We start from the raw sequence: 24,185 nt of genomic DNA, 5'->3' as shown, positions 1-24,185 counted from the left end.
ATAATTTTAATAGCTTTTCTAAATGTGTGGCTAAGCTATTAGTTAACAGAAGTGCATATGTGTCTATGCGGGTGTGGGTGTGTTTAATGTATCATTGCACCAATGGTAGTCATGTTGCTTCTGGTTACTGCCACTCACTGTAGTGATTACAGATGAGTCATACACATTCAGGAAATAATGCGGCCACTTGAATTTTACCAGGTGTATTAGCTACACTCCTGTTGCTGTAATAAGGCACTTTGAGCAAAAGCAATTTGGGAATAAAGTGGTGTAGCTCACCTTAGAATTCTCAGATCACAGTCCAGCACTGAGCCAGGAGCACTGCTCACGGGCTTGCTCTCTTGTCTTGCCTCAGTTTGCTTTCCTGTACAACCCGGGACCACCTTCCTATGGGTTGCACTGCCCACAGTGGGCTGAGCCCTCCCGTGTTAATTAATCATGGAGAAAACATCCTACAGGCAAGGCCACGATTCCTCAGCTAGGGTTCCCTTTTCCCAGGTGACTCTAGTTCACGTCCAGCTGAGGAAAAACTAACTAGGACGCCATGTTTTTAAAGATGATCGGAGAAGGGCAACCTCCTATTGCTGTCTCCTTTACAGATTCCCCATATCGTGGAAATACAGACCCATAAAGATCTACCTTATGAACTGTCTCCAACAAGAACAGAACACTGTTTTTTTTTTCCCAAAATATAGAATTCCCTATAAGAAGAATGGCATCTCGTTCGTTTCCTCTTTGCCCATAATTCAAGTGAATTTTAAGTTACTAAAAACAGTTACATCTAGCAGGGGGTGCATAGCTCTTTAGCTTCTGGAAGGGAAGTGGCAGTTAGGAAGGAAACTTACCAAAGTTTGTTTGGGTCTGAATTCTGGGCAGAGCCTGGTTCCTGGCTGCGTTTCTGGCTGAGCTTGTTGTTGCTGTGCATAAACGTCCTCAATGTCTCGTTGCAGGTCCTCAGAACACAGGTCTCAGCCAGAACTGAGTGCTGGGAAAAGTGCCCTCAACTCCGAGTCGACTTCCGAATTGGAACTCGTGACTCCGGCACAGGTAACAAAAGCAAAATTCGGAAACCCATCTGCTCTCGCAGGGACTGCATCGTAAATATTTTTATTTAAATTTTGCACAGAAAGTTTGAAGTGTTTTTCCAAACTTTGCATTTGCAAAGTGTGTTCTTCCTCGGGAGCTGTCTCGGTTGCTTAGAATAACTGATTGTATACACTTCCATGCATTTGGCTGGGAAACGTGTTAATGAATTCACTGTGTACTTAGCACATTTTCCTTGCGCTGCCATTGACTGGCCCGTTATTTGGCAATATGAAAATCTGTGCTAGTCCAGTATTAACACTACTTATGTAACAAAGCACAAAGAAGAGGAAATGCCATCCCGAGTGTTCATTCACATCTTCGCCCAATGGAGTAAGAGACTAAACCCTGTCTAAACTAAACTAAACTAAATTCTGTCGCATTAAAATAAATATTATGCCAAGGATTATATTGTTCCAGCACCAGGCATAGTGGGAAGCATAATGGAGCTGGCACTGAGTGCCCAGCAGGGGGAGCCATTGACACTTACGGGACGCTTTTCTTGTGTTATATCTAATGATGTGAAATGCTGTGCATCACTACAAGCTTAATTATACAGATACTTCTCACAAGAGCCTGTCAGTTTCAGTAAAGTCAGGCCTGTCTTGTGGGGCAGGAAAAAGTGGGATGGGAACTCTGGCTGCCTGTGCAGCGTTTGGCCCTAGCCTCCCCTCAACAGACTTCACTATGGCCACTTACCTCTCCTACTCTTCTGAGAGAAGCAATGGCAGTCTCTGTCTTTCTGTCCCTGGGATGTGTTTTAAGGCCTTGTCCTTCAACCACAAAGATCTCCTAAGACCTATGTGTGCACATTTCCTGCCGTCTACAGTCCAACTGCAGGGAAACTAAATATGGAAGGAAGTGGGCCTAAGAAATGTTCTTGGATTTGCCATATCACGCATTGTGACCCACAGGGCAGACATAGATCTGAAAGGAAATACAGGGTACTTGTGGCTCACCCAACAGTAAGACCACGCACCAGGCAGAACAAGGGAAGCCCCAGACCATTGCCCCAGTGTCCAGACAGAGAACCAGTGAAATGAAGGAAGTTGTTTGTGGACCCGCAGCTAGAAAGTGGTAGCAAGAAAGGCCCAGAGAGGCAATGATGATGGGGCTCTGGGGACTTCCTAAGCCACCAGCAGTCTCCCTACACATTCGTCAACCTCAGGAGAGAGGACAAAGCTGTTCCCAGACCACAGCTGGAAGTCCAGTCAGCACATCGCCTCACAGACTTTAATTAATTGCAAATGTAGCATGAAAAATGAATTTTGTGGTGCTCACTTTAAATGTATCTTCTGAAGATAAAAATGACAACATCCATTAGAAAAACAGTATTCAGAAGAACCTGAGCGAGCTCCACTCAGCTCAAGTAATTGGTGCAGTTTCACGTTTCTTCCAATGCTGTCCCTGGAACAGTGAAACACAGTGACGAAGCATTTGTTTTGAAGCAGGGAGAGACTTGGCACAGGTGGGCCATTCTACAATAAGCTGGGCCAGAGGAACAGCTGGGGCCCCAGTTGCCATGGAAACTCACAATGTATTTATCTTATTATCCCTATGACTACTAGTCTCCTGCTGGTCCCCTAACTCCATCCCACCACACTGTCCTGCTTACCCTAAGCAAACACACACACTTTGGAAATTGTTTATGAGCTTCCTCATGTTGCCTTCCAGAATACACCTTCCAGTTCCCCATGAAAGTGCTGTGCCTGGCTGAATCTCAGAGAGTCCTCTGAGATACTGAACCATCTGTTTATATTTATGTTTATCTATATGTTTAGCTATCAAGGCTTGCTGTAAAGGTCATGCTCTTCTAGTTTTAATTCCAATGCATAGATAAATTAAAAAAAAAAAAAAGATCCACAAAATGCAGGCTTAATGCTATACCTGACACAGAGGCTTTGAAACAAAGCACGAAGCGAGCATACAGATGTGTGATGAAAAGACTGCTAGGGGGATGGATGTTCACCAAAGCAACTGCTGGGGAGATGCTCATCAAAGCAGCTGCTGGGGAGATGCTCATCAAAGCCCTTGTTTTAGAAGCATGTGGACTTGAGTTCCATGTAAAGAGATGGGCATGCGGGCACACACCTAATAATCCTAACACAGGGGAGCTGGGAGCAGGAGGCTCCTCGAGGCTCACTTTCTGTCAGTCAGCCCTGCCTAAATAACAGGTCAAATGAGAGAGCTTGCCTCAGAGAGCAAGGTGGATGGAACATGAGGAATGACACCAGAGGTTGGTCTCTAGCCTCCGCATGCACATGCACACACACACAGGAAAACATGTACACTGTGATAAACACACTACTCTCTACTGCAGGGCCTCTTTGTGTACAGTAAAATCATAAGAAATATAGAACAGAATTCTATCTAAAAGCTGACTCACAAATCACTCCGACAAGCCATTTTGACTCAGCAGAGCCTGCTCCACACTCACCCCTATGGTTCACAGGAAACCCAGGGGAATGGTTTCCTCTCCCGCAAGCCAACATAAATTGTCCCAGGCAGTGACTTAACAGATGGGGAGCTCATTTAAAAATCACTTTTCAGAATCACAAAGAAAATGGGAGCACATACTATGAAAACTTAAGTTTTCTTATTTTCTTTTCAGGATGGGGAAAAGAGAAAGTATGATCTAATCTCAAATGGGGCCTTAAATACAGAAACCAGAGAAGTAAGGGATACAGTGAGTCACATAATCAGTGTGTACTTAAGGACACAGGTTCTTGACTTTTGACACAAACTATAAAACTGTCACTCCACAAACTTAACTGCTTAAAGAGATCATACAATCTGGGAAAAAAAAATTTAAGTGCTTGAAGAACTGAAGAAAGTGCAAAAGGAAAGGCTACAAAATTCACATTTCCAGTTTGGGTAAGATATCGAGGGCTGAGGCAAGAGAGAGAAACTACAGCTTCTTCTGCAGATGCGGTCCCAAGCCCCTCCTTTCCCATTTGCACACTGGGAGCTCAAAATTGGATTTAAGCTTCAGATTCACCAGCATGAGCAGGTGCTCCACATGCAGCCATAGTCCTATAACTCACAGGTGACCCAGGTGATCTAGGTGTTCCAGGTGCTCCAGAAGCAGGCTATAGTCATGTAACTCACAGGTGATCCGGGTGATCCAGATGCTCCAGATGCTCCAGGTGCTCCAGATACAGGCCATAGCCCTGTAACTCACAGGTGACCCAGGTGATCTAGGTGCTCCAGATGCAGGCTATAGTCATATAACTCACAGGTGTTCCAGGTGCTCCAGATGCAGGCCATAGTAATGGAACTCACAGGTGATCCAGATGCTCCAGATGCAAGCTATAGTCCTGTAATTCACAGGTGACAGAGATTATTCAGCTGCAGGCCATAGTCCTGTAACTCACAGATGACCCACTCCATCACAGCAGAACTTTCCCACGTGTCATCACTGTCCTTCAGTGTTTATCTTGCACTGTGTGAAATGCCCACTGAGACCTGGGGTTTTTCTATTATTTCCATTTCACATTAAAAAGTAAAAATTGTTTCCTGGGAGCTGTACATCTAAAGAGGAGTGGAGCCAGGATTCAAATCACACCCATTACAATCTGTAAAGCCCTTGTTCTTAACCACAGACCATCCCCTGATATCAGCCACCTCATGCTGCTTACCTGAGAGAACTCATAAGCTATTATTACTCTTTTTATTGCAAAGTCCAATTATTATTTAATTCTGTTGGGTGAACATGAGTTGAGGAGTATTCAAGAATGTCAGTTACTTTCTTATAGAAACTTCAGAAAACAGAACTCTTACACAACTTGTTCAGTGTACAATTCATGCTCTTCCCAAATTTATCTCAAATTTTACTTTTAGAAAAGCTATTAGCTTCCATGTCACTTCAACAAATATGCCTGGACATCTTCCGTCCTTACAGACATGAGTGAGGCAATTAGCAGGACACATGAATTCCACTATAAGATTCATTTAGAGGAATCCAAGTCAGCATTCCACAGAAATTCTGCACAGCGTGTTATTGAAGGACTTCTCACTATAATGACCTGGATATCCATCAGCAGATACATAAGGAAATGTAGTACATATACCACTGAGCATTATTAAGACAGTAGGAAAGTGAAAAATCTGTCGTCTGTGGGAAAATCAAAAGAACTAGAGCTCACTATGTTAAGTGAAATAAGCCAGATTCAGAAAGACTTAGAGAAAAAGGTTTGAAAAAGAGGGGTAACTCTTTGGGGAGAGAAAGGAGGCTAGATGTATGTGGGAGGTGAGAGATAGGATCAAGCAGTAGGGGGGAGAATAAAATCAGACAATCTGGGCACTGAAGAGATAGCTCCGCAGTTAAGTGTGCACTGCCCTTAAAGAGGATGTAAGTTTGGTACCCATGTTGAGAGGCTCACAACCATCTGTAAATCCAGCTGTAAGCCTCTGGACTCTGTAGGCTCTTGCGTTCATACACACACACACACACACACACACACACACACACACACACACACACACACACACCTCTCACTTAAGATAAATATTTTTAAAGTGTACACAATAACCGCGTATAAATGAGAATGTCATAATGAAGCATATCCAATGAATATACACTGATAAAACAGGAATGTCCTCAAAGAAGGATTGTGCCTATGTCTCAGCAAATGATCAAGTCCAATGCTCTGTAAATACTTGCTATTCTCCCTCTCCATGCCACATATAGTGAACTCCTAATGGGGTAAGAAACAAAGATGGGAGAGAAGAACAAAGGAATAAAGGAAAAGTTCTGAAACATGGTTTTCAACATAAGACATCAACACAGTAGGAAATTCTCAAGTATTTGTCACATGAATAAATGAGAGACCCTAACAAGAGGGGGAAACACAGACTTGACAGCCGAAGTTGGATCCTGTGGACCATTAAAACAGAAACATGCACACTTCTCTTCTGAATCATTTTTTAAATATATTTTATTAATTTATTCATATTACATCTCAATTGTTATCCCATCCCTTGTATCTTCCCATTCTTCCCTCCCTCCCATTTTCCCTTTACTCCCCTCCCCTATGACTGTGACTGAGGGGGACCTCCTCCCCTGTATATGCTCATAGGGTACCAAGTCTCTTCTTGGTAGGCTGCTATTCTGGATCATTTTTAAGTGGTGTTAGTAGTAGTGTCTCGGTGTATCTGAGACTGTGCTGGCCATCTCGCTTCAAAGTCAGGGTTTTCTTGATCTTCAGCATGAGATGCCGTAGCAGAAGGTATATGGTGACAGTATGCTAACACACTCTGAGGAAAGGAATTTCCCCGTACACACGAGGGATAGCTTTTGTGTGTGCATCCCGCACGACAAACGTCTGTTGACTAACAATCAAAACCCCTTGATCGTTTCAGTGAGACTAGTATTTAAATGGTCTGAGAATCCAAGCTGTCTCCATCAACTATCAAACAAAGTGCTATAAACACAAAACTTTTAATGAAAGCACTAACCAAGTGGTAACAGAAGCCAGGTTTGGCCAAACACTTGCTGTGCATTATGTATTTATGTGAAGAATACTACTCAATTAATTTTTACAGGGACTCTGTGGGTAAATATAGACTCTGCAGATGAGAGTTTGGGAATTCAGTATTTCATTCAAGGTCTCTGGATGGCAATAAACTAGTAATTGACCTTAAACATCCTGACTTCAGAGACTGCCTTTCATGTCACACTACACCCAAGGTCGAGCAGCCATTGCATTGTTATCTTCTAAGTGAGCCCACACCTTTTCAGTCTTTATTTTAACAGTGTTCTAATTTTATTTCTGCTGCTGTGATAAAATACCCCCACAACGAGCAAATTCGTGGAGAAAGAGATTCATTTGGCTCACAATTCCCAGTTTTTGGTCCATCCTTGGGGGAAGTTGGAACAAGAGCAGGATCAGGGTGCAGCTAGTCACGTCGCATCCACAGTCAAGATCAGAAAGAAGGGAATGAAAGCATCCTTCCTTAACTGCACACTTGCTGGCAGCAAGCTTCCTCCTCTCTACCTAGGCAAGGAATGGTGCTGCCCGTAATGGGCTGGGTCTTCCTACCCCAAGGGCCAAGACCACAGGCCAACCTGATTTAGACAGGAGAGTCATAAGACTCTCCTTCCCAAGGGTGCTGGTTGATTTTTTGTTTGGTTGGTTTGGTTTGGTTGTTGTCGTCATCAACATTGTTTTGTCAACTTGGCTTAAGCTAGAAGTCCCTAAGAAAACTTCAATTGAGAAAATGCCTATAGGCCAATATATAGGGCACTTTTGTGATTAATGATTGACATTGGAGCACCCAGCCCAATGTGGCCTGTGCCCTCCTTGGGCAGAGGGTTTAATAAGAAAGCAAGCTGAGGAAGCAAGGGAGAGCAAGCCAGGAACTAGCGTTCCTCCTTAGCTTCTACATCCCTGCCTTGAGTCCCTGACCTGACTTCCATCAGTGATGGAGTGGGACCTAAGAGTTTTAGTATGAAGTATACTCTTTCCTCTCCTCCTCCCCAATTTGTTTATCATCATGGTATTTTAACACAGAAAGAGAAGAGGAACTAAGACACCAGGTGATTCCAAGTTGTGTCAAGTTGACAGTAAATGCTATGCATACTTAGAACACACTTATGAACTTGAGATTTACCTACATACATGTAACACGTATGTGGATCGGGATCTTCTTTGAGGCCCTGAGCCAGCACTCCCAGGATTTGTGGCATTGCAGGGCTGAGGCTCCTCACCAGACTTACTGAATCAAAGACCCTGGCGTAGGGGCCAGCCACATGGATTTTAAAAGACCTTGTGGGTATTTCCGTTCACTCACGTTTTAGGACGATTGTTATACAAACTGTGATGCTAAGACAGCTGCCACTCAAACTGACAGGTGTAATTGTTGTGTTTATAATGCCTCCTGTCAAAGTGCCAAACAATATCAACAACCCACAAGCACTGCTATATTTTCCCAAGCCACAGGTTTTTCCTCTGATAAAATTAGATATGTTTAATGTCTTGGTTTCCAGGAAGGCTGATTTTAGCCATGTATGTTATCATCTGTATGTGCTCAGTTCCTTCCATTTTTTTTTTAATTTTGTGTATATGAGTGTTTTGCCTGCATGTATGCATGTGTGTCACGTGTATGCCTGGTACCAAAGAAAATCAAATGAGAGCGTCAGATGCTCTGAAACTGGAGTTACAGATCATTGTGAGCCATCAGGTGAGTGCTGGACATTGAACCCAGGTCTTCTGGAAGAACAAGTGTTCTTTTTTTTTTCCTTTCTTTTTTAGTATTAATTTATTCTTGTTACATCTCAATGGTCATCCCATCCCTTGTATCTTCCCATTCTTCCCTCCCTCCCATTTTCCCCTTACTCCCCTCCCCTATGACTGTGCCTGAGGGGAACTTCCTCCCCCTTTATATGCTCATAGGGTATCAAGTCTCTTCTTGGTAGCCTGCTATCTTTCCTCTGAGTGCCACCGGGTCTCCCCCTCCAGGGAGCATGGTCAAATATGAGGCACCAGAGTACGTGTGAAAGTCATACCCCACTCTTCACTCAACTGTGGAGAATGTCCTGTCCATTGGCTAGATCTGGGTAGGGGTTTGAAGTTTACGGCCTGTATTGTCCTTGGCTGGTGCCATAGTTTGAGTGAGAACAAGTGTTCTTAATCACTCTCAGGGCCCTATGTTCAGTTCTTAACCAGCGTGTTTCAGCACGACACTTAAAGCATGGAACAGTATCAAAATTTTCGCTTGCATATCAACTGCTATTTATATTCCATAACATTTAACTTATGCTCCTTGGGCCAAAAACTTTAAAAATGGTAAGTTAGATAACACTTATCTTAGTAACAAGCTAAAGCCTTTCAAATATGTGAGAAATAGAGTATCCCTAAATAGTAATTGTACTGTCAGAATAAAATGTCATTTGCACAGTAAGACTCTATCTGTGCTTGCTGTGTTAAGTGGGAAAGAGGAGCTGACCTGCAAGCCTGGAATCCTGATATGCAGTGCCCTTTGCAGCCTGTGATTCATATCGCAGCTGGGTCCTGAAATATTAATGAAGAGAGAGGATGGGATGCTAATAGGATCCTGTTAGGTCAAGCTTCCCAGAAAAATGGCTCCTGTTTCACCAGTGCAAAGTGCCTGCTGATAAGACCCTGCCTCAGACAACAATCTTAGTGCTTCCTTTGCTCTTAAAGACACTTTTAAGTCATTCATAACACATAAGATACACCAAATGTATCCGTTTATCATTGTGTTCATTGACAAATAAGAGTATATGTTTAGCACACATAGTGTTGGCTCAATCTGATTACTATATGCATATGCAGTCACATCCTTGGGTGTTTTAGAAAGAACACCTAAAATTACTGCAGTGCTTCTCAAGGACATAATACATTGTTAAGTATAGTCACCAAGTTCTACCCAAGATTTCAGGATAAAGTTTTATATTCTTTGACCAACAGTATACACCCCTTCTCCCTGAGACAGCTCTGGCTGCCACCATCCTCCATCCTTCTGAGAGGTCAGATGGTTTAGGCAGCACATCTTAGTTTGAATATAATACTTGACACTCTGTGCTGGGCTTATTTCACACCCTGTGATGTTCTCCATTTCCTGCAAGTTGCAAATGACTCTGTCATCTTCTTGACCACCTGAGTGGTCCACAGTGCATGGCTGAGAGGCAACCTTTCCCCTTTCTTCTGTGGAATGCCCAATGCCACATTGACATGTAGTGAGTGGAGAGGCCTCTTGACATCACATATTAGATTTAGGTTTGATTCTGAGGCCACTCCACACATATTGTCTTCATGATAATATAAATCTACATTCCCACCAATACTGTGTAAGAGCCTGCTTTCCCCCTCCACGTTCTCCAACATTATTTCTGGCAATAGCCCACATGAGGTGATGCCGACTATGGCTTTTATTTTCCTCTTTCCTCTGCTTAGTCAAGGAGACTACTTTCCATAAGGCTGTTGGTAACTTTGATTTCATCCGAGAAGAGGGAATCTTGACCGAGGAAGTGCCTCCATCAGATTGGCTTGTGGGCAAGCCTATGGAGCATGTTCTAGACTAATGATTGATATGGGGGCATCCAGCCACTGTGCGTAGTACCACCCCTTGACAGGGGACCAGATTGTATGAGAAAGCAAATTAAGCAAGCCAGAGAGGAGTGCTCCTCCATGCACTATACTTCAGGTCCCACCTCCAGGTTCCTGTTTTGAGTTCCTGCCCTGGCTTCCCTTAATGATGGACTCTAACCTATAAAACACATGCCATATTTTCCAGCATATAAGACGATCCCAAACTTTGACTTTTAACTTTAACTTGTCCAGTTAAAATATAGAGTTTGCAGCCTGAGTCTGCTGCCCAAGGTATGCATTGGAAGAGGGGTAGTCTTGTACAGTGAGTATATTCCAAAAATCTATATTTTAACTGGAAAAGTTAAAGCTGGGGGGGTCGTCTTATACACTAGAAAATACAGTAAATCCTTTCCTTCCCAAGGTAAGTTTTGGACAGTGTTTTATCACAGCAACAAAAGGAAAACTAGGACATGGTGTTTTGTCATACAGAACAATTTAGTGTTTTAAAAATATTTATATGCAGATACTCTTGGACTTTAAGGAGTTGCCTTGAATCTGTAGACTTGTTTGTGTGGTGTGGATATTTTAACAACTGTTATTTTTGCAACCTCTGAGCCATCAACTTCCTTGCTAGTATATAAATAAATAACTTTGGGAAGTAAACTCCATAGTTCATTTCTTGCCATGAGTCATCATTTTAAAGATTTGTTTTGTTAACTTGTTGGTGGAGGGGTCAGTAGAGAGATGAAGGAGTTGACTCCAGAAGCAAGGCAGTCCTGAGCAGAACTTCCAAAGGCAATTCGCCAAGTTACACACAAGACTACTTAGCCTTCTGGGGGCAGCAAGTGCTCTTCAGAGGCCCCAGCATCAGAGTCCCAACCACCTGTCCAGAAAGAGAGCCCCAGGTCCCAATGAGAAAGCCTCCCTCAAACAATAAAATGGATGGTGCCTAAGGAAAAATGCCATAGGTTCTCTCTCTCTCTCTCTCTCTCTCTCTCTCTCTCTCTCTCTCTCTCTCTCTCTCTCTCTCTCTCTCTCTCTCTCTCTCTCTCTCTCTCTCTCTCTCTCTCTCTCTCTCTCTCTCTCTCTCTCTCTCTCTCTCTCTCTGTCTCTCTCTCTCTCTCTGTCTCTCTCTCTCTGTCTCTGTCTCTCTCTCTCTCTCTCTCTCTCTCTCTCTCACACACACACACACACACACACACACACTGAGTAGCACATACATATTTAATCCTTTGGAACTTTAGGGAAGCAAGGTGAGAAAATGAAAGGTGCTTCTAGTTTTGTGTCATGTGGTGCCAATGATACATCGCCTGTTTGGTTTATTTCAGGCTCGGCTGACCAAAGAGCATCGCTGGGGGAGTGCTCTGCTCTCCAGGAACCATTCCTTGGAGGAGGAGTTTGAAAGAGCAAAAGCAGCCGTGGAGGTAACTCTTAAAGCAAAAGTCTCTATTTCAGGCTTCTGAGGGTGGCCCTTCCGAAAACCCAAACTACACAGGGATGCAGATGAAACGGAACCATGGGCATGAGAAAAAAAAAAACATGAGGATAGTTGTTGAGATGAGAAGATGGCCAGAGAACCTGTGATTCCCCTTGGGAATGCCAGGAAGTTTCTGTTCTTATTCTGGCCATGTGGTCAGTTAGCAATGCAAGTCTGAGGCCTGGATCAGAAAGCACTCCAAGGCTAGCCCGGGTTCCATGGATTCATGCAGGTGCCCATCTTAACTGGCACCATTAATGTTTAGGGCTAAGTGTCCAAATATTGTTAATGAGTTTTTATTTTTAAAAAACAGTATTTGAACGCTAATGTCTACTTAGTCTTCTAGTGGAAAAAGAGGGGAGACGAAAGGAAGGCCAGAGGAAGCAGATGAAAAGCAGCTCTTGTGGATTCTTTCATCTGCTTCTGGCAGGACTGGCGAGGCGGCTGGCAGATGCTGGGTGCTCTTCCTCAAAGCTTTCTTTGACAGCTGCTTGAGAGTGAAGCTTTTTCACAGACTCGAGCATGCTCCTGTTAATACCCCTGTTGCTATTAGAGATTTCAATCTTGAAAACCGCAGGCGCTCTTGGACTATGCTGCACTCAGGTAGCCATCTCACCCCTAGACTCCAGATGAAATGATTGTGTTAGGGGTGGTCTTCCAGTAACTCGATCCTCTGGGTGCGGGAAAATCCTATTTGCAATTTAATGTTACCAGGGTCTGTTCTGGGAAATCATCTCAACCGTGATTCATAGCATTCAGAAACCCAGTAAGAGCACACTTTTATCTCTTCACGCCAAAATCGTTCAAATTCCCTCTTTAATTTTCAACTTCTCTAATTTAAAGAAGGAGATAATGAATATTTTAGTGTTCTGAGCAGGAGTCACTGATGTAGTTAGTCGAGACCAGCTGAGTTCAATCAGATCACACAAATGCATGGAGCCTGTAGCTTAAATTACTTTAAATGTAAGTTTTCCAGTTTTAAGAGCTAATTTAAATATATCTATTGAGCCCCTACTGTGCGTAGCACACAGCGGTAGCTCTCAGACTGCTATTCAGACACATAGAATCTTGGGTCAAAAAAGACATTAGCATATGGTCTCATTTATAATGAGGAGGATAATGAATTTAAACCCAAAAGACTTCATGATGGAATTGACTGACAAGGAAAATGTACTAAGGTGTGTGTGTGTGTGTGTGTGTGTGTGTGTGTGTGTGTGTGTGTGTGTGTGTCTGTGTGTCTGTATGTGTGTGTATGTGTGTGTGTATGTGTGTGTATGTGTGTGTGTGTGTGTCTGTGTGTCTGTATGTGTGTGTATGTGTGTGTGTATGTGTGTGTGTGTATGTGTGTGTATGTGTGTGTATGTGTGTGTGTATGTGTCTGTATGTGTGTGTGTATGTGTGTGTATGTGTGTGTAGTAGGTGTGTGTATGTGGTGTGTATGTGTGTGTATGTGTGTGTATGTGTGTGTATGTGTGTGTATGTGTGTGTTGTTGTGTGTGTATTGTGTGTGTGTATGTGTGTGTGTGTATGTGTGTGCATGTGTATGTGTGTGTGTATGTGTGTACTGTGTGTGTGTATGTGTGTGTATGTGTGTGTGTATGTGTGTGTATGTGTGTGTGTATGTGTGTGTGTATGTGTGTGTATGTGTGTGTGTGTATGTGTGTGTATGTGTGTGTATGTGTGTGTGTGTGTATGTGTGTGTATGTGTGTGTGTATGTGTGTGTATGTGTGTGTATGTGTGTGTGTGTATGTGTGTGTGTGTGTGTGTGTGTGTGTGTGTGTGTGTGTGTGTGTGTGTGTGTGTGTGTATTCATTGAGCCGAATCTGCATTTGGGTCATAATCTTAAAACCCCTGTCTCCTATTAGGCAAAGGTTTATTTTAGCTCTTGACAAATTACTCCTGTTTCTACCTAGACATATACAATGAGGGGCAACCTCCTTCTTTTCTAGAAAACCCATTTCCATCTTGAAAGCTGCTAATTATCCACAGGCTCTTTCTTATGCTGAAAATGGCACAATAAGAAATTTTCCACTTTTCCCAGTGCTGACTTTCCTCACTTGCAACAATGTCTAAACAATACTCACCTCATTCCACCAAGCTGTGTCTTCTACCTTCCCTGCTTTTCCCAGGCCTCGGTTGCTATCACAATGTTTCTGTAACAGCTACAGGACACCACCACGTCAGTAACCAGTCTAGCCCTCATGTCCACACCTCCTTGGCCAAAAATCCCAGGAATCTGGACGTTACTTTGGTCACTGATCATTTAGCATACAGTACTGAAGGTATGAACAGTTATGGAGGGAAAAGTGTGGGCTAAGCTGACGGCAAGGCATGCCTATTACACTCTATGCATCTGTGGACTATTCACTTCCATGTTACTCTTACTTGGAGTCTCATCTACAATCAGGGCAGAAGACACAACCTCATCCCTTTTTAGGCTTTCTAGCTTTTAAAATTGTCACCTCGGGGGTGGGTTCAGCATATGAATCCTGGACGAATTCCTACCCAAACTACAACAGAGTAAATGTGCAACCAAATTTTCACAGCAGTTATTCCTTGATGGCTACATTTGGGGGTAAATTATTTTATTCTGTTGTCTTGTTTGCATTTTTCTCTACCCTGTCATGTTGCTATTCAGAGGGAGTCTTATAGTTAGATGTAAGATTCCCAACTGCATGTTTATTTAGTGTGTGTGCACACATGTGCATATGTGACGGTCAGAAGACAGTTTGCAGGAGTTTGTTTCTCTCTTTCCACCATGTGGGTACCTAGGATTGAACTCACGTCCTCAGGTTTGGCAACAAGTACCTTTACCCACTGAGCCACCTCACTGGCCCCAGAACGTAAGATTCTTAAGGAAAATTGAGAATATCAGTTGGTAGAATGTCTGCCTTAGATTCAGAAGGCCCCAAGTTCTAGTTCCAGTGCTGCACTAGCCAAATGGGGTGTGCACCCCACAACTGCAGCACTCAGGGAGCGGAGGCAGGAGAATCAGGAACTCAGGCTCATCCTCAACTACATCACACACTGAAGACCACGTAAGCCTCAGCCTCAAGAGACAAAGACTAATAATTGTGAAGGAGGTCCGCAGGAGTGGGGGAGGTTGGAGAGGATAATGGGAGATGTGAATATTCTCACACACATGGGTATGGAGTTGTCAAACACAGAGGCAAAGCACAATAAATAAAAAGGAAAACTGGCTCTGCCAGTTGTTTCTTGAAAGCCAGTTCTACATGCCTGCAAGATCCAGATGAAGGCAGCTAGACGATGTGGCTCAGTGGTTAAAAGCATGTACTGCACTTGCCGAGGGCCCAAGCTCAGTTCCCAGCACCCACATCACATGGCTCACAACTGCCTATAACTCCAGCTCCAGGGAATCTGGTGCCCTCCTCTGGCCTCCACAAGCATCTGCTCTTGAGTAAATATTACTCCCACTCAGACACATGCATACACATAATTTTAAAATAAAATAAACCTGGTGTCTTTCTACCTGGTCCCTCTCTTCTTGGCCCCTTTCCCCTCTCCACCTGCTCCCTCTCCACTTGCTCCCTCTCCACCTGGTCCCTCCCCATCTGCTCCCTCTCCACCTGCTCCAGCTGCACCTGCTCCCTCCCCATCAGCTCCCTCTCCACTTGCTCCAGCTGCACCTGGTCCCTCTCCATCAGCTCCCTCTCCACCTGCTCCCTCTCCACCTGCTCCCTCTCCATCTGCTCCCTCTCCATCTGCTCCCTCTCTACCTGGTCCTTCACCTCCTAGTTCCCATCTATCCTCTGCCCTTCAGTCCCATCCCTGAGTTCTAACACACCAAGTTCATTGCCCTTGCTTCCAGTTCCTATTTTTACTGTGGGAGCATTCTTCTTCCGGGTCCTCATGCAGTGGAGCCCTTCATGTCACTCACACTGTAGCTGAAGTGGCTGTCCCCCAGAAAAGTCTATGTAGACCCATTAACTGCTGGATCACCAGAGATTTTCCTGCTTTGCATTCATCATTGGGTCTGTCCTTGTAAATTTTGCCTGTTGTATGTCTATTTCCTCACAGTGTGGCTTCCACTAAGATGACTATTTCTCTTGTATTTGTCTATGTGTAATATAAATTCTTCCCCATGCTATCTCACTGACTTGCATTCACACATACGGTGGTTAGTTTACATTGTCAACTTCATACTACTGAGAGTCACGTGGGAAGAGGGAACCTCAGTTGAATGACTGTCCACACCAGATTAGCCTATGGCCATGTCCATCATGAGATGCCTAGGCCACTGTGGGCAGTACCATCCTGAGGCAGCTGAGTCTGTGAAGTGTAAGAAGGCCAGCTGAGCCAGAGCCTGACAGCAAACCAGCCATCAGCACTCCTCCTTGGTTTCTGCTCCAAGCTCCTGCCTTGAGCCCCTGCCCTGACTTCCCTCAGTAATGGACTGTTAACTTAGAAACATAAGATGAAACAAACCCTTCCCTTCCCAAGTTGTTTAGTCATTTTGTTTACCATAGCACAGTGACCCAATATCTTCTGGAATAATCCCTGGTCCTCAGCGTATGCTGGTTGGGGTTGATGTCCACATGGTAATGCTCCCTTCTGCATATAAAGTGTCATATGACCTTCTCCTGTAGAAGGAGCTTCCCTTTGACAGCATTCTTACATGACGCTCGGCCACGGAAGGACTGGGATGAGCTGTCTGTCCCCTGTGGTTGTCTCTACCTCAATGTAGGTGGCATACTTACAGTAGCACAGGACAAGCCAACCAATCCCACCATGAGGTAGCACTGGCACATTTTATTCTCACGTTGTATAAACTTACTTTCACTTGTACTGAGATCTAAAAGCCTGTGATTTAGCTCATGTTTAAAATAAAATGCCCAGTCTCTCTCTCTCTCTCTCTCTCTCTCTCTCTCTCTCTCTCTCTCTCTCTCTCTCTCTCTCTCTCTCTCTCTCTCTCTCTCACACACACACACACACACACACACACACACACACACACCCCACCTAAAAGCAGACACACATTTGTTGACTATGTAAATGACAGAGAAGCCTGTTAACAATCAAAGGACAGCATCGTTTGAGGTCACCTTGACTGTTCCTTCTGGCAGCACTTCTTATGAGGGACACTTTTTTCCTCTGTCTCCTACATTCTGTCGAAGAAAAAAGAAAAACGCAAATTCACTTCTATCATAATTTTCAAACAAACAGCTGAGTTTCCTCTTCTGGGCTTTAAAAACTATGAGTCTTCCCCTTGGGAAAGGAAGAAGCACTTCATGCTTCCTTCTGCGTTCTTCACAGTCATTCTTACAACTACTGTCAGCTGTGCTTGGTACCTAGGATGGATGCACAGGGAGGCACAGGAAAGTGATGCAGAGAAGGTGCCCCAGGGGCTCTGGAAGGCCTGAAGCGGCCTCCTGGGAGCAGAAGCCTCTGGAGAGAGCCACTCTGCATCTGTGGAGAGGGAAGGTCACCTGGGAAGTCAGCACTCCTCAGCCATGAACCAAAAATACCTCCTTCATCACCATTGGCAGGCAGGGAAAGAGAGCCGGGCAGCATCTGGTGTCATGCTTAGCTGGTTAGGTGTCTCCTCCACTTCGAAAATAAATTGGAGTAGAATCAAATTCATCAAATGTATTTAAATACGGGCAAAAGCACCAGGAAATGAGCAGCACCATCCCTGCCCTTGGGAGGAACAGGCACAGGGGGCAGCGGGCAGGGGCCAGGGACGACCACAGATCCCTGTGAGTCAGTGGTAGGCTGTGTCCTAGTTGCTGTCCCCACACTAGCCTTGACCAAACCATGCCTAGCCCTCTGCTCTTGGTGTTGGTCAGAATCTAAGAAGAAGCAGGGTCCACAGACAATGTTTTCCTGAAAAATAAGTGAAAAATGGTTTCTGGTGTCGCTAAACACCTCGTGTTTAGAGAGCTTATGACAGATTCCAAACAGAGTGAAGAAAAGATAAAAGTTTTGCCCCTGGAATTAGACTGTGCTCCACTGAACTTAAATGCTATGACTATCTTGGTTTTTCTTGGTTTTGTTTTTGTTTTGTTTTTGTTTGTTTGTTTGTTTGTTTGTTTTGTTTCTTGTTTACACATTTCAAGCATCTTGCTGCAGATCCATTTCTACCCTCAGGAGATATTTTGTGAGCAGGTTTTAAAAAGAAATAACATATGTGAATGAGGGGAAATGATTTACAGGCAAGGGAAAGAAAGGGTGCCGTCAGAGTCGGCAAATAAAGTTCAAAATTCATTGGCTAATGAGTTCAATACATCCTACCACATTGCTCTTCCAGGCCCCTGAGCTCCTCTGGCCCCACAATCCTCTTCCCTACTTGTTCTCAGATAACTCACCCTGTGGGAAACTCCAACTGCCATTTCACTACGTTAGCCCAGAACTGAGGTTCCTGCCCATGCCTCGGATATAGACCCCGTGAGTAGGTTCCCCAGACCCATGGAGCTTTGAATGATTGTGTCCCAGCCAAAAACTTAATCCTATATTCATGGGACATCCTGAGCCAGAACCTTCCACTTGGCTACTCCCAAATTCCTGGCCCTCAGAAGTGGTGTGATATGGTAAAGGCTTGTTTGAAATTGCCAAGCACTGGGATGGTACCGGAAACAGCCACAGCCACCAATAGCATCACTCTGCTTCCTGCAGCTCCAGGCTACCTGGTGTACCTCTTTCTTCCCCCTTCCGTCACCAACGCATTTCAGTACTGCCCAGCTGGAAGGCCATGCGCAGCATAGAACTGATGTGTTCGTCTGTTCTGGATTGAAACTTCTCAAACCCTCATTTCTAACCTGTTTCCCACTTGGCCTGGTTGGTTTGTCCCATCATCTGGACCTCGATAAGGCACTCACTTTTTCTGCTGCCTTTTTTTTTGGGGGGGGGGGGCATTGTGTCACAAAGGCCATGTCCTCAGGATAACTTCCACTTCAAGTTTCAGGTTAATGCTCCAGCCAGTAGGTTATACAGAGCTGCAAGTGGCGCTGGTATAAAAAGGCAGGTAGTGAAAGAGTTCAAACTAACTGGCCCTAGGGTGAATGCTTGGGCCTCCAAGGCCTAACAGTATATGTTCAATCCCAGCTCCTCCATGGGATGGTATCAGGAAAGACAGCATCAGGAAGGAGATATCAGGCACCTCCTTTGGGAGGCAGGGCAGGAAGGCTTAGCTCTCACTAATGACATCAGCGCCCTGAGACAAGAGCCAAAAGGGGCTATCATGTCTGTCTTGGCCTTCCTGGCCTCTGCAACTGTGATAGCTGTGTGCTGATTATAAGCTACACCTTGTGTCGTGTCCTTTCTAAAGAAGGCTGAGTTCTAATCCAGATGCAGTGGCACACACGTTTAATGCCAGTGCTAGGGAGTAGAAACAGCATCCTGAGTCCAGACTCACTGACCAACCAGCTAAGCTACCTAGAGAGCTACAGGCCAATGAGGGTACCCTGTCTTAGACAACAGGGCAAGAAAAGTTAGATGGTGCCTAAGGAATGACACTTGACTTACACATACACACACACACACACACACACACACACACACACACACACAGGGGGTGGCGGGGGGACAGTGAACACCAATAATTTGAGCCTTCTCTCTTAAGGTTTGATTCAGAGAGGCCGTGTTCAAAACAACATCGCAGCGCCTGAGCCTAGTTTCAATGACATAAGCATAAAAATGCAGAGGTTTTGTTTTTACTGGAAGCTTCTTGCTGAGTATGTGTTAAGGGGCCTTGGAAACAGTAGACAGTTGAGCAGAAATGGGGAACGGTCCCATGTGCTTTTATTAGTATAGGATTGTGTAAGAAGCTGCTGACTCAGGTGCCCTCCTCCCAAGGAGACTGCCTCCAGCACCGCTTAGGTTGCTTCCTCTGAGGGCAGTACCTCTTTCAAGCAACTGGAAGGGATTAGTGGATTAATCTCTCCTTAAATCCTTTGGATTTAGAGTCAAATATCTGGAAAAGACCTTCTGAAGGCATGAAGACATCCCCTGGCAGTTAACCATTTGAGAATCTTTGTGCTATTTAAGAGACAGGTTTCTTAGCACTAAGCTAAGTGTGCCAGGCTGCCCATGCCAGGTCACAGCACATAAAGACAAACTCACCAAGAAGAGACTTGATACTCTATGAGCATATACAGGGTGAAGAGGTCCCTCTCAGTCACAGTCATAGGGGAGGGGAGTAAGGGGAAAATGGGAGGGAGGGAGGAATGGGAGGATACAAGGGATGGGATAACAATTGAGATGTGATATGAATAAATTAATGAAATATATTTTTTTTAAAAAGATGAGCTCACAGGGAGAGGGCTAAAGTCCCCTGGTTCCTTCTGTTTCACACAACTTTGATTTCTAAAACAAACTGAGTGTGAAAAAGAGGGATTGGTTTGTTTGTTTGTTTTTCAAGACAGGGTTTCTCTGTGTAACTTTGGCTGTCCTAGACTCACTTTGAAGACCAGGCTGGCATTGAACTTGCAGTGACCTGCCTGCCTCTGCCTCCTGAGTGCTGGGATTAAAGGCGTGCGCCAAAGAGGAATTTATGACCTGAATGGACATGTAAAGGTATCGCTGAATTCATGGATAAGTATTTACCTAAAATGATGATAGTTCGGCCTTGCTCTAACCCTTCAAGGTTGGGGCTATGGGCACGTCCAGCTGTCGCACATTCCCCCACTGCCCCTGACATCCTCCATGAAACTCCATCATAATGAGATCTCCCCTGGCACCATCCTAAGCAAACCTCAGTGTTCCACAGATTGGTCTCCTAGACTGACCACAGACCAAAAGGCAGTTTGGGAAATGCCCTCAACTTTAAATCTGTGGACCAGGCTTCCGCATTCCAGGAGAACATACAGGAAGATGAGCGTGGAAAGACAGACTTGTCTGCGGCCCAAACAATGAGCTGGTTCCCTTCTTAAAGGAACTCCTGAGCTAACTTTCCCTCCTTCCTTCCGCACTGCCTGGAAACACCTGTGAGATGGGAGGTTAAAATACTTTTAATCAGGCTGGGGTGTTGACTCAGCAATTAAACCCCTGAGGATTGGAGTTCAGATTCCCAGAAGCCCCGCCCCACAAGGTAAGGCTGGTGGGTGTGGCATCTTGCCTGTAATTCCAGCCTCAGAAGGCAGGCAGGGGGATGCTCAGAGCAAGCTGGTTTTGCAAGCTTGCTCAAAAGCTCTGCCTTCCATTAATAGACCCTGCTCCACAGAAAAAGGTAAAGGAGGAATAAGAAAACAATTCTCGGCATAACCTCAAACCTCCGCACACACATCCACCCACGTGTGCCCACACACAAGCACACATGCATGCATACGCACACTATGTGTAATGTGCACACATACACACGAACGTACTCACACATGCATACACCCACTATGCATAATGCATGCACACAGGCATGCATACACACACTATGCATAATGCGTGTGTGCGTGCACATACACACACACACACACACACACACACACACACACACGCACACACGCACATACACACATTGAAAAGGGAGAAAGAAATAGTTTAAACCCTTTGTTGCCAGCTTTATACCTGGGAATCACAGGTTAAACTTACATGAAGAATGGCGAAAAGCACCATACTATAGGTGGGAAAGCCTCCAGCAGGGCATGGTGTTGGCTGTAATTCCATCTGTACCACATGGGGCCTCAGCTTTCTCATCAGGAAACTGAATTAAGTTTGAGTCAACTTGGTTTATCCAATTAAGAGGAAAGTGAATTAACATTGTGTTTTAATAACTGTGCATCTATTTAAATATATCCTAGAAAAAAAAAATACAGCCAGAACTTTCAGCTGCAAACTGTACAGATATTGTTAGGCAAAGCTTGAGTGAATCTTGCCTATCTAAGTAAAAGAACTACATTAGGTAGAAAGTATATTAAGAATACATAGTCAAGTATTAACATGACAAATTTGTAGTCGGGATCAAATGGCTCAGGTATGGGAAAATGAAACTGATGATTTTTTTTTTTTTTATCTAACTATTCTGATAACACACACAGTTAATATAGATTCACCCAAAGGCAGGCAGTGGTGGCACAAGCCTTTAATCCCAGCAATAGGGAAGCAGAGACTAACAAATCTCTGAGTTTGAGGCCAATCTGGTCTACAGAGTGAGTTCCAGGACAGCCAGAGAAACCTGTCTGGGCATGTAGGCCATCCTAAAACTGCAGGGTTCTCAGGATAAATGTGGCTGTCAGAGAAGACAGACCTCATGCTGTGTGGCCATCCAGCAATGGCAAAGGCAAAGCAGAACTGTGGCCCAGGATCCAAACACTATCTGTGTATCTACTCCTCCTCCCTCCAGAAAGCCTGCTGGACCTCACCAGGGCCAATCCGAACTTGGACAAAAACTAAAAACGAATCCACCCTTGATTTCTGAAAATGAATACTGTTTTCCATTGGATGCTTTAAGCAGCTTTTTAAAGAATTAAACTTAAAGAGATTGAAAAGTAAATTTTCATATTAATTATTGATATTCAATTAAAAATATACTGTTTGAAAAAAACAATATATTAATAATTACAGCCATGGTATAATCCCAGTGCTTGGGAAGTAGAAGTCAAAGCGTCAGAAGCTCAAGGCCAGCCTCAGCTTCATAGAGAGTTTGAGACCATCCTGTGCTACATGAGACTCTTCTAAAAGAGAAAAAAAACATAATGTGTAAATGATGACTAAGTATCTTGTTTGATTCTTTTGTACATTAAACTCTTTTTAGCTAGGACTATAGAGACAGCTCAGTGGTTAAGAGCACTTACTGCTCCTCCTGAGGACCAGTACTCACATGACAGCTTAAAACCACCAAAACTATAGTTTTGGGGAATCTGATTCCCACTTCCAGCTTCTGTGGACAGCAGGCACATACGTGGTACACATGTACACATGTAGGCAAACCATACACATGAAATAAAATAAATAAATAAATATGTGGAGCGGCATATTTCAGTATGTTACAATTGTGCACTATTTACAGGTTAAACCTATTTCTGTGTTTGTGGGATATGCTTCTCTTCTGGCTTTTTGAGTTGTACAGTGCATCTCCAGCATATAATCACCGTACTGGGTGATAGGGCATCCGAGCTCCCTGCTCCCATCTAGCTTTAATGATGCTCTGGCAGGCTAGCTTTCCTCCTCCACCCTCTCCCCTCCGGCTGCTAACTGCTTCTGGTAACCACCACCCATGCTCAGCATCTCTGAGACCAGCTGCTTTTGATGCTGTTTGTGATTAGGAGTGTGTGTTATTTGTCCTCTATCTCTGCTTTCTTTTACTTAACGGGATGTCCTTTAGTTCCATGTTGTCGCAACTGGTGGGATGTTTATTCCCCTTTGTGGCTGAATACTATTTCATTGTGCACACATACCACGTGTTTTTTAGCAGCCCATGAGTTTAATGAACAGTTAGGTCACTTCCGTCTCTTGGCTGTTGTAAGTAGGACGGGGTATACATGCCTTCTCAGCGTGACCTCATTCCTTTGGATACATGCTCTGGAGTGAGATTTCTGGACCATACAATTCAACCTTTAATGTTTAGAGGGCCTGCCTGCTGCTTCCACAGTGGCCGTCCTAGCCTACCTCCCATAAGCCCTGTGCAGGGTTCTCTTTCCTCCGCCTTTTCTGCACGGCCTGTTGCCTGTAGTCTCTTGAAAGCATCATTCTTACTGGTGTGAGGCACTGCATCATTACGACTTTGATTAGTCACACAAAGCATGTTTTTATGCACCTGTTGGCCAAGACCTGTGTCTCTTCTTCTGAGAGTACCTGTTTTAGATCCCAATGCTGTGTTTTATTAGCACATAATAATCACTATGATAATTTTCATACATTTATGTAGTAGATTTCTGTCTTGTTTACCTCATTGTCCTCTCGAACCTCCTCGTACTTCTGCTGGTGCCTTTCTTCCAACCAGGCCCTCTTCTACTTTCATGTAGCTTTGTGATCTGTTATGTTTAACTGAGGTTCCGGCAGGACCGCGGGGCTTATTTACAAAAGCATCAGAGCAAGTTATGCAGGGCTCCACCACTGAAGACAATGTCCTCTGCCACATCCATTAACTTTGCCTACACATCTTCAGGGAAAGGTGGTGCTTTGTGAGGCCCATCCTTTCATGACAGGATGTTGACAAGCTAAGAGTTCAGAAGTATAACAGCTAAGATGTTTCCGGAAGACAACATTCCACAACATTCCCCCTCTTCCTGTAGATCGTACTTTCTTGTCAGCCCCTCTTCTGCCATGTTCCTTGTACCGTGGAGGAGGTGGTATAGATGTCCTATTGGGATAAGCACTCAGCAGTCATTTATTCTGAGCACTTTGACCAGTTATGACCTTCTGTAATAACTACCATGCACCCGATGCCTGGATCCACTCCAAAGTTTGTGACTGCACTGGTCCCATTTGGCTGGGAGCTGGAATTGTGAGGCTGTCTCCAGGTGATTACAAATAGAAAGCAACCTGGAAATCTCTGTATCCAATCACTTCACAGGCTGTCTCTCAGGATGATGGTCTGTAAGTGTGTTACTCATGCTATCCTTGAGTTTCGACTCTATTTTTAGCACTGAAAGAAAGAACGCTCCAACCCCAGCCTGGTGAC

The 24,185-nt window shown here is 44.4% G+C and overlaps 1 protein-coding gene across 7 annotated transcripts in view; it reads left to right on the top strand.

The window, feature by feature from the left end:
- The window catches only part of Pex5l (peroxisomal biogenesis factor 5 like), a 207,777-nt gene that overhangs the window by 147,667 nt on the left and 35,925 nt on the right, over positions 1-24,185 (top strand). For all 7 annotated transcript variants that reach the window (XM_051157052.1, XM_051157053.1, XM_051157051.1 and 4 more), the window contains 2 exons: positions 951-1,047; positions 11,465-11,560. In XM_051157052.1, the coding sequence (XP_051013009.1) occupies positions 951-1,047; positions 11,465-11,560 (193 nt within the window). The remainder of the gene's footprint in view (positions 1-950; positions 1,048-11,464; positions 11,561-24,185) is intronic.

This window comes from Acomys russatus, chromosome 15, assembly GCF_903995435.1.
Source record: "Acomys russatus chromosome 15, mAcoRus1.1, whole genome shotgun sequence".
In the NCBI taxonomy this organism is placed as follows: domain Eukaryota; kingdom Metazoa; phylum Chordata; class Mammalia; order Rodentia; family Muridae; genus Acomys; species Acomys russatus.
The sequence above is the reverse complement of the archived record's forward strand: the minus strand, read 5'-3'. Positions and strand labels throughout refer to the sequence as shown.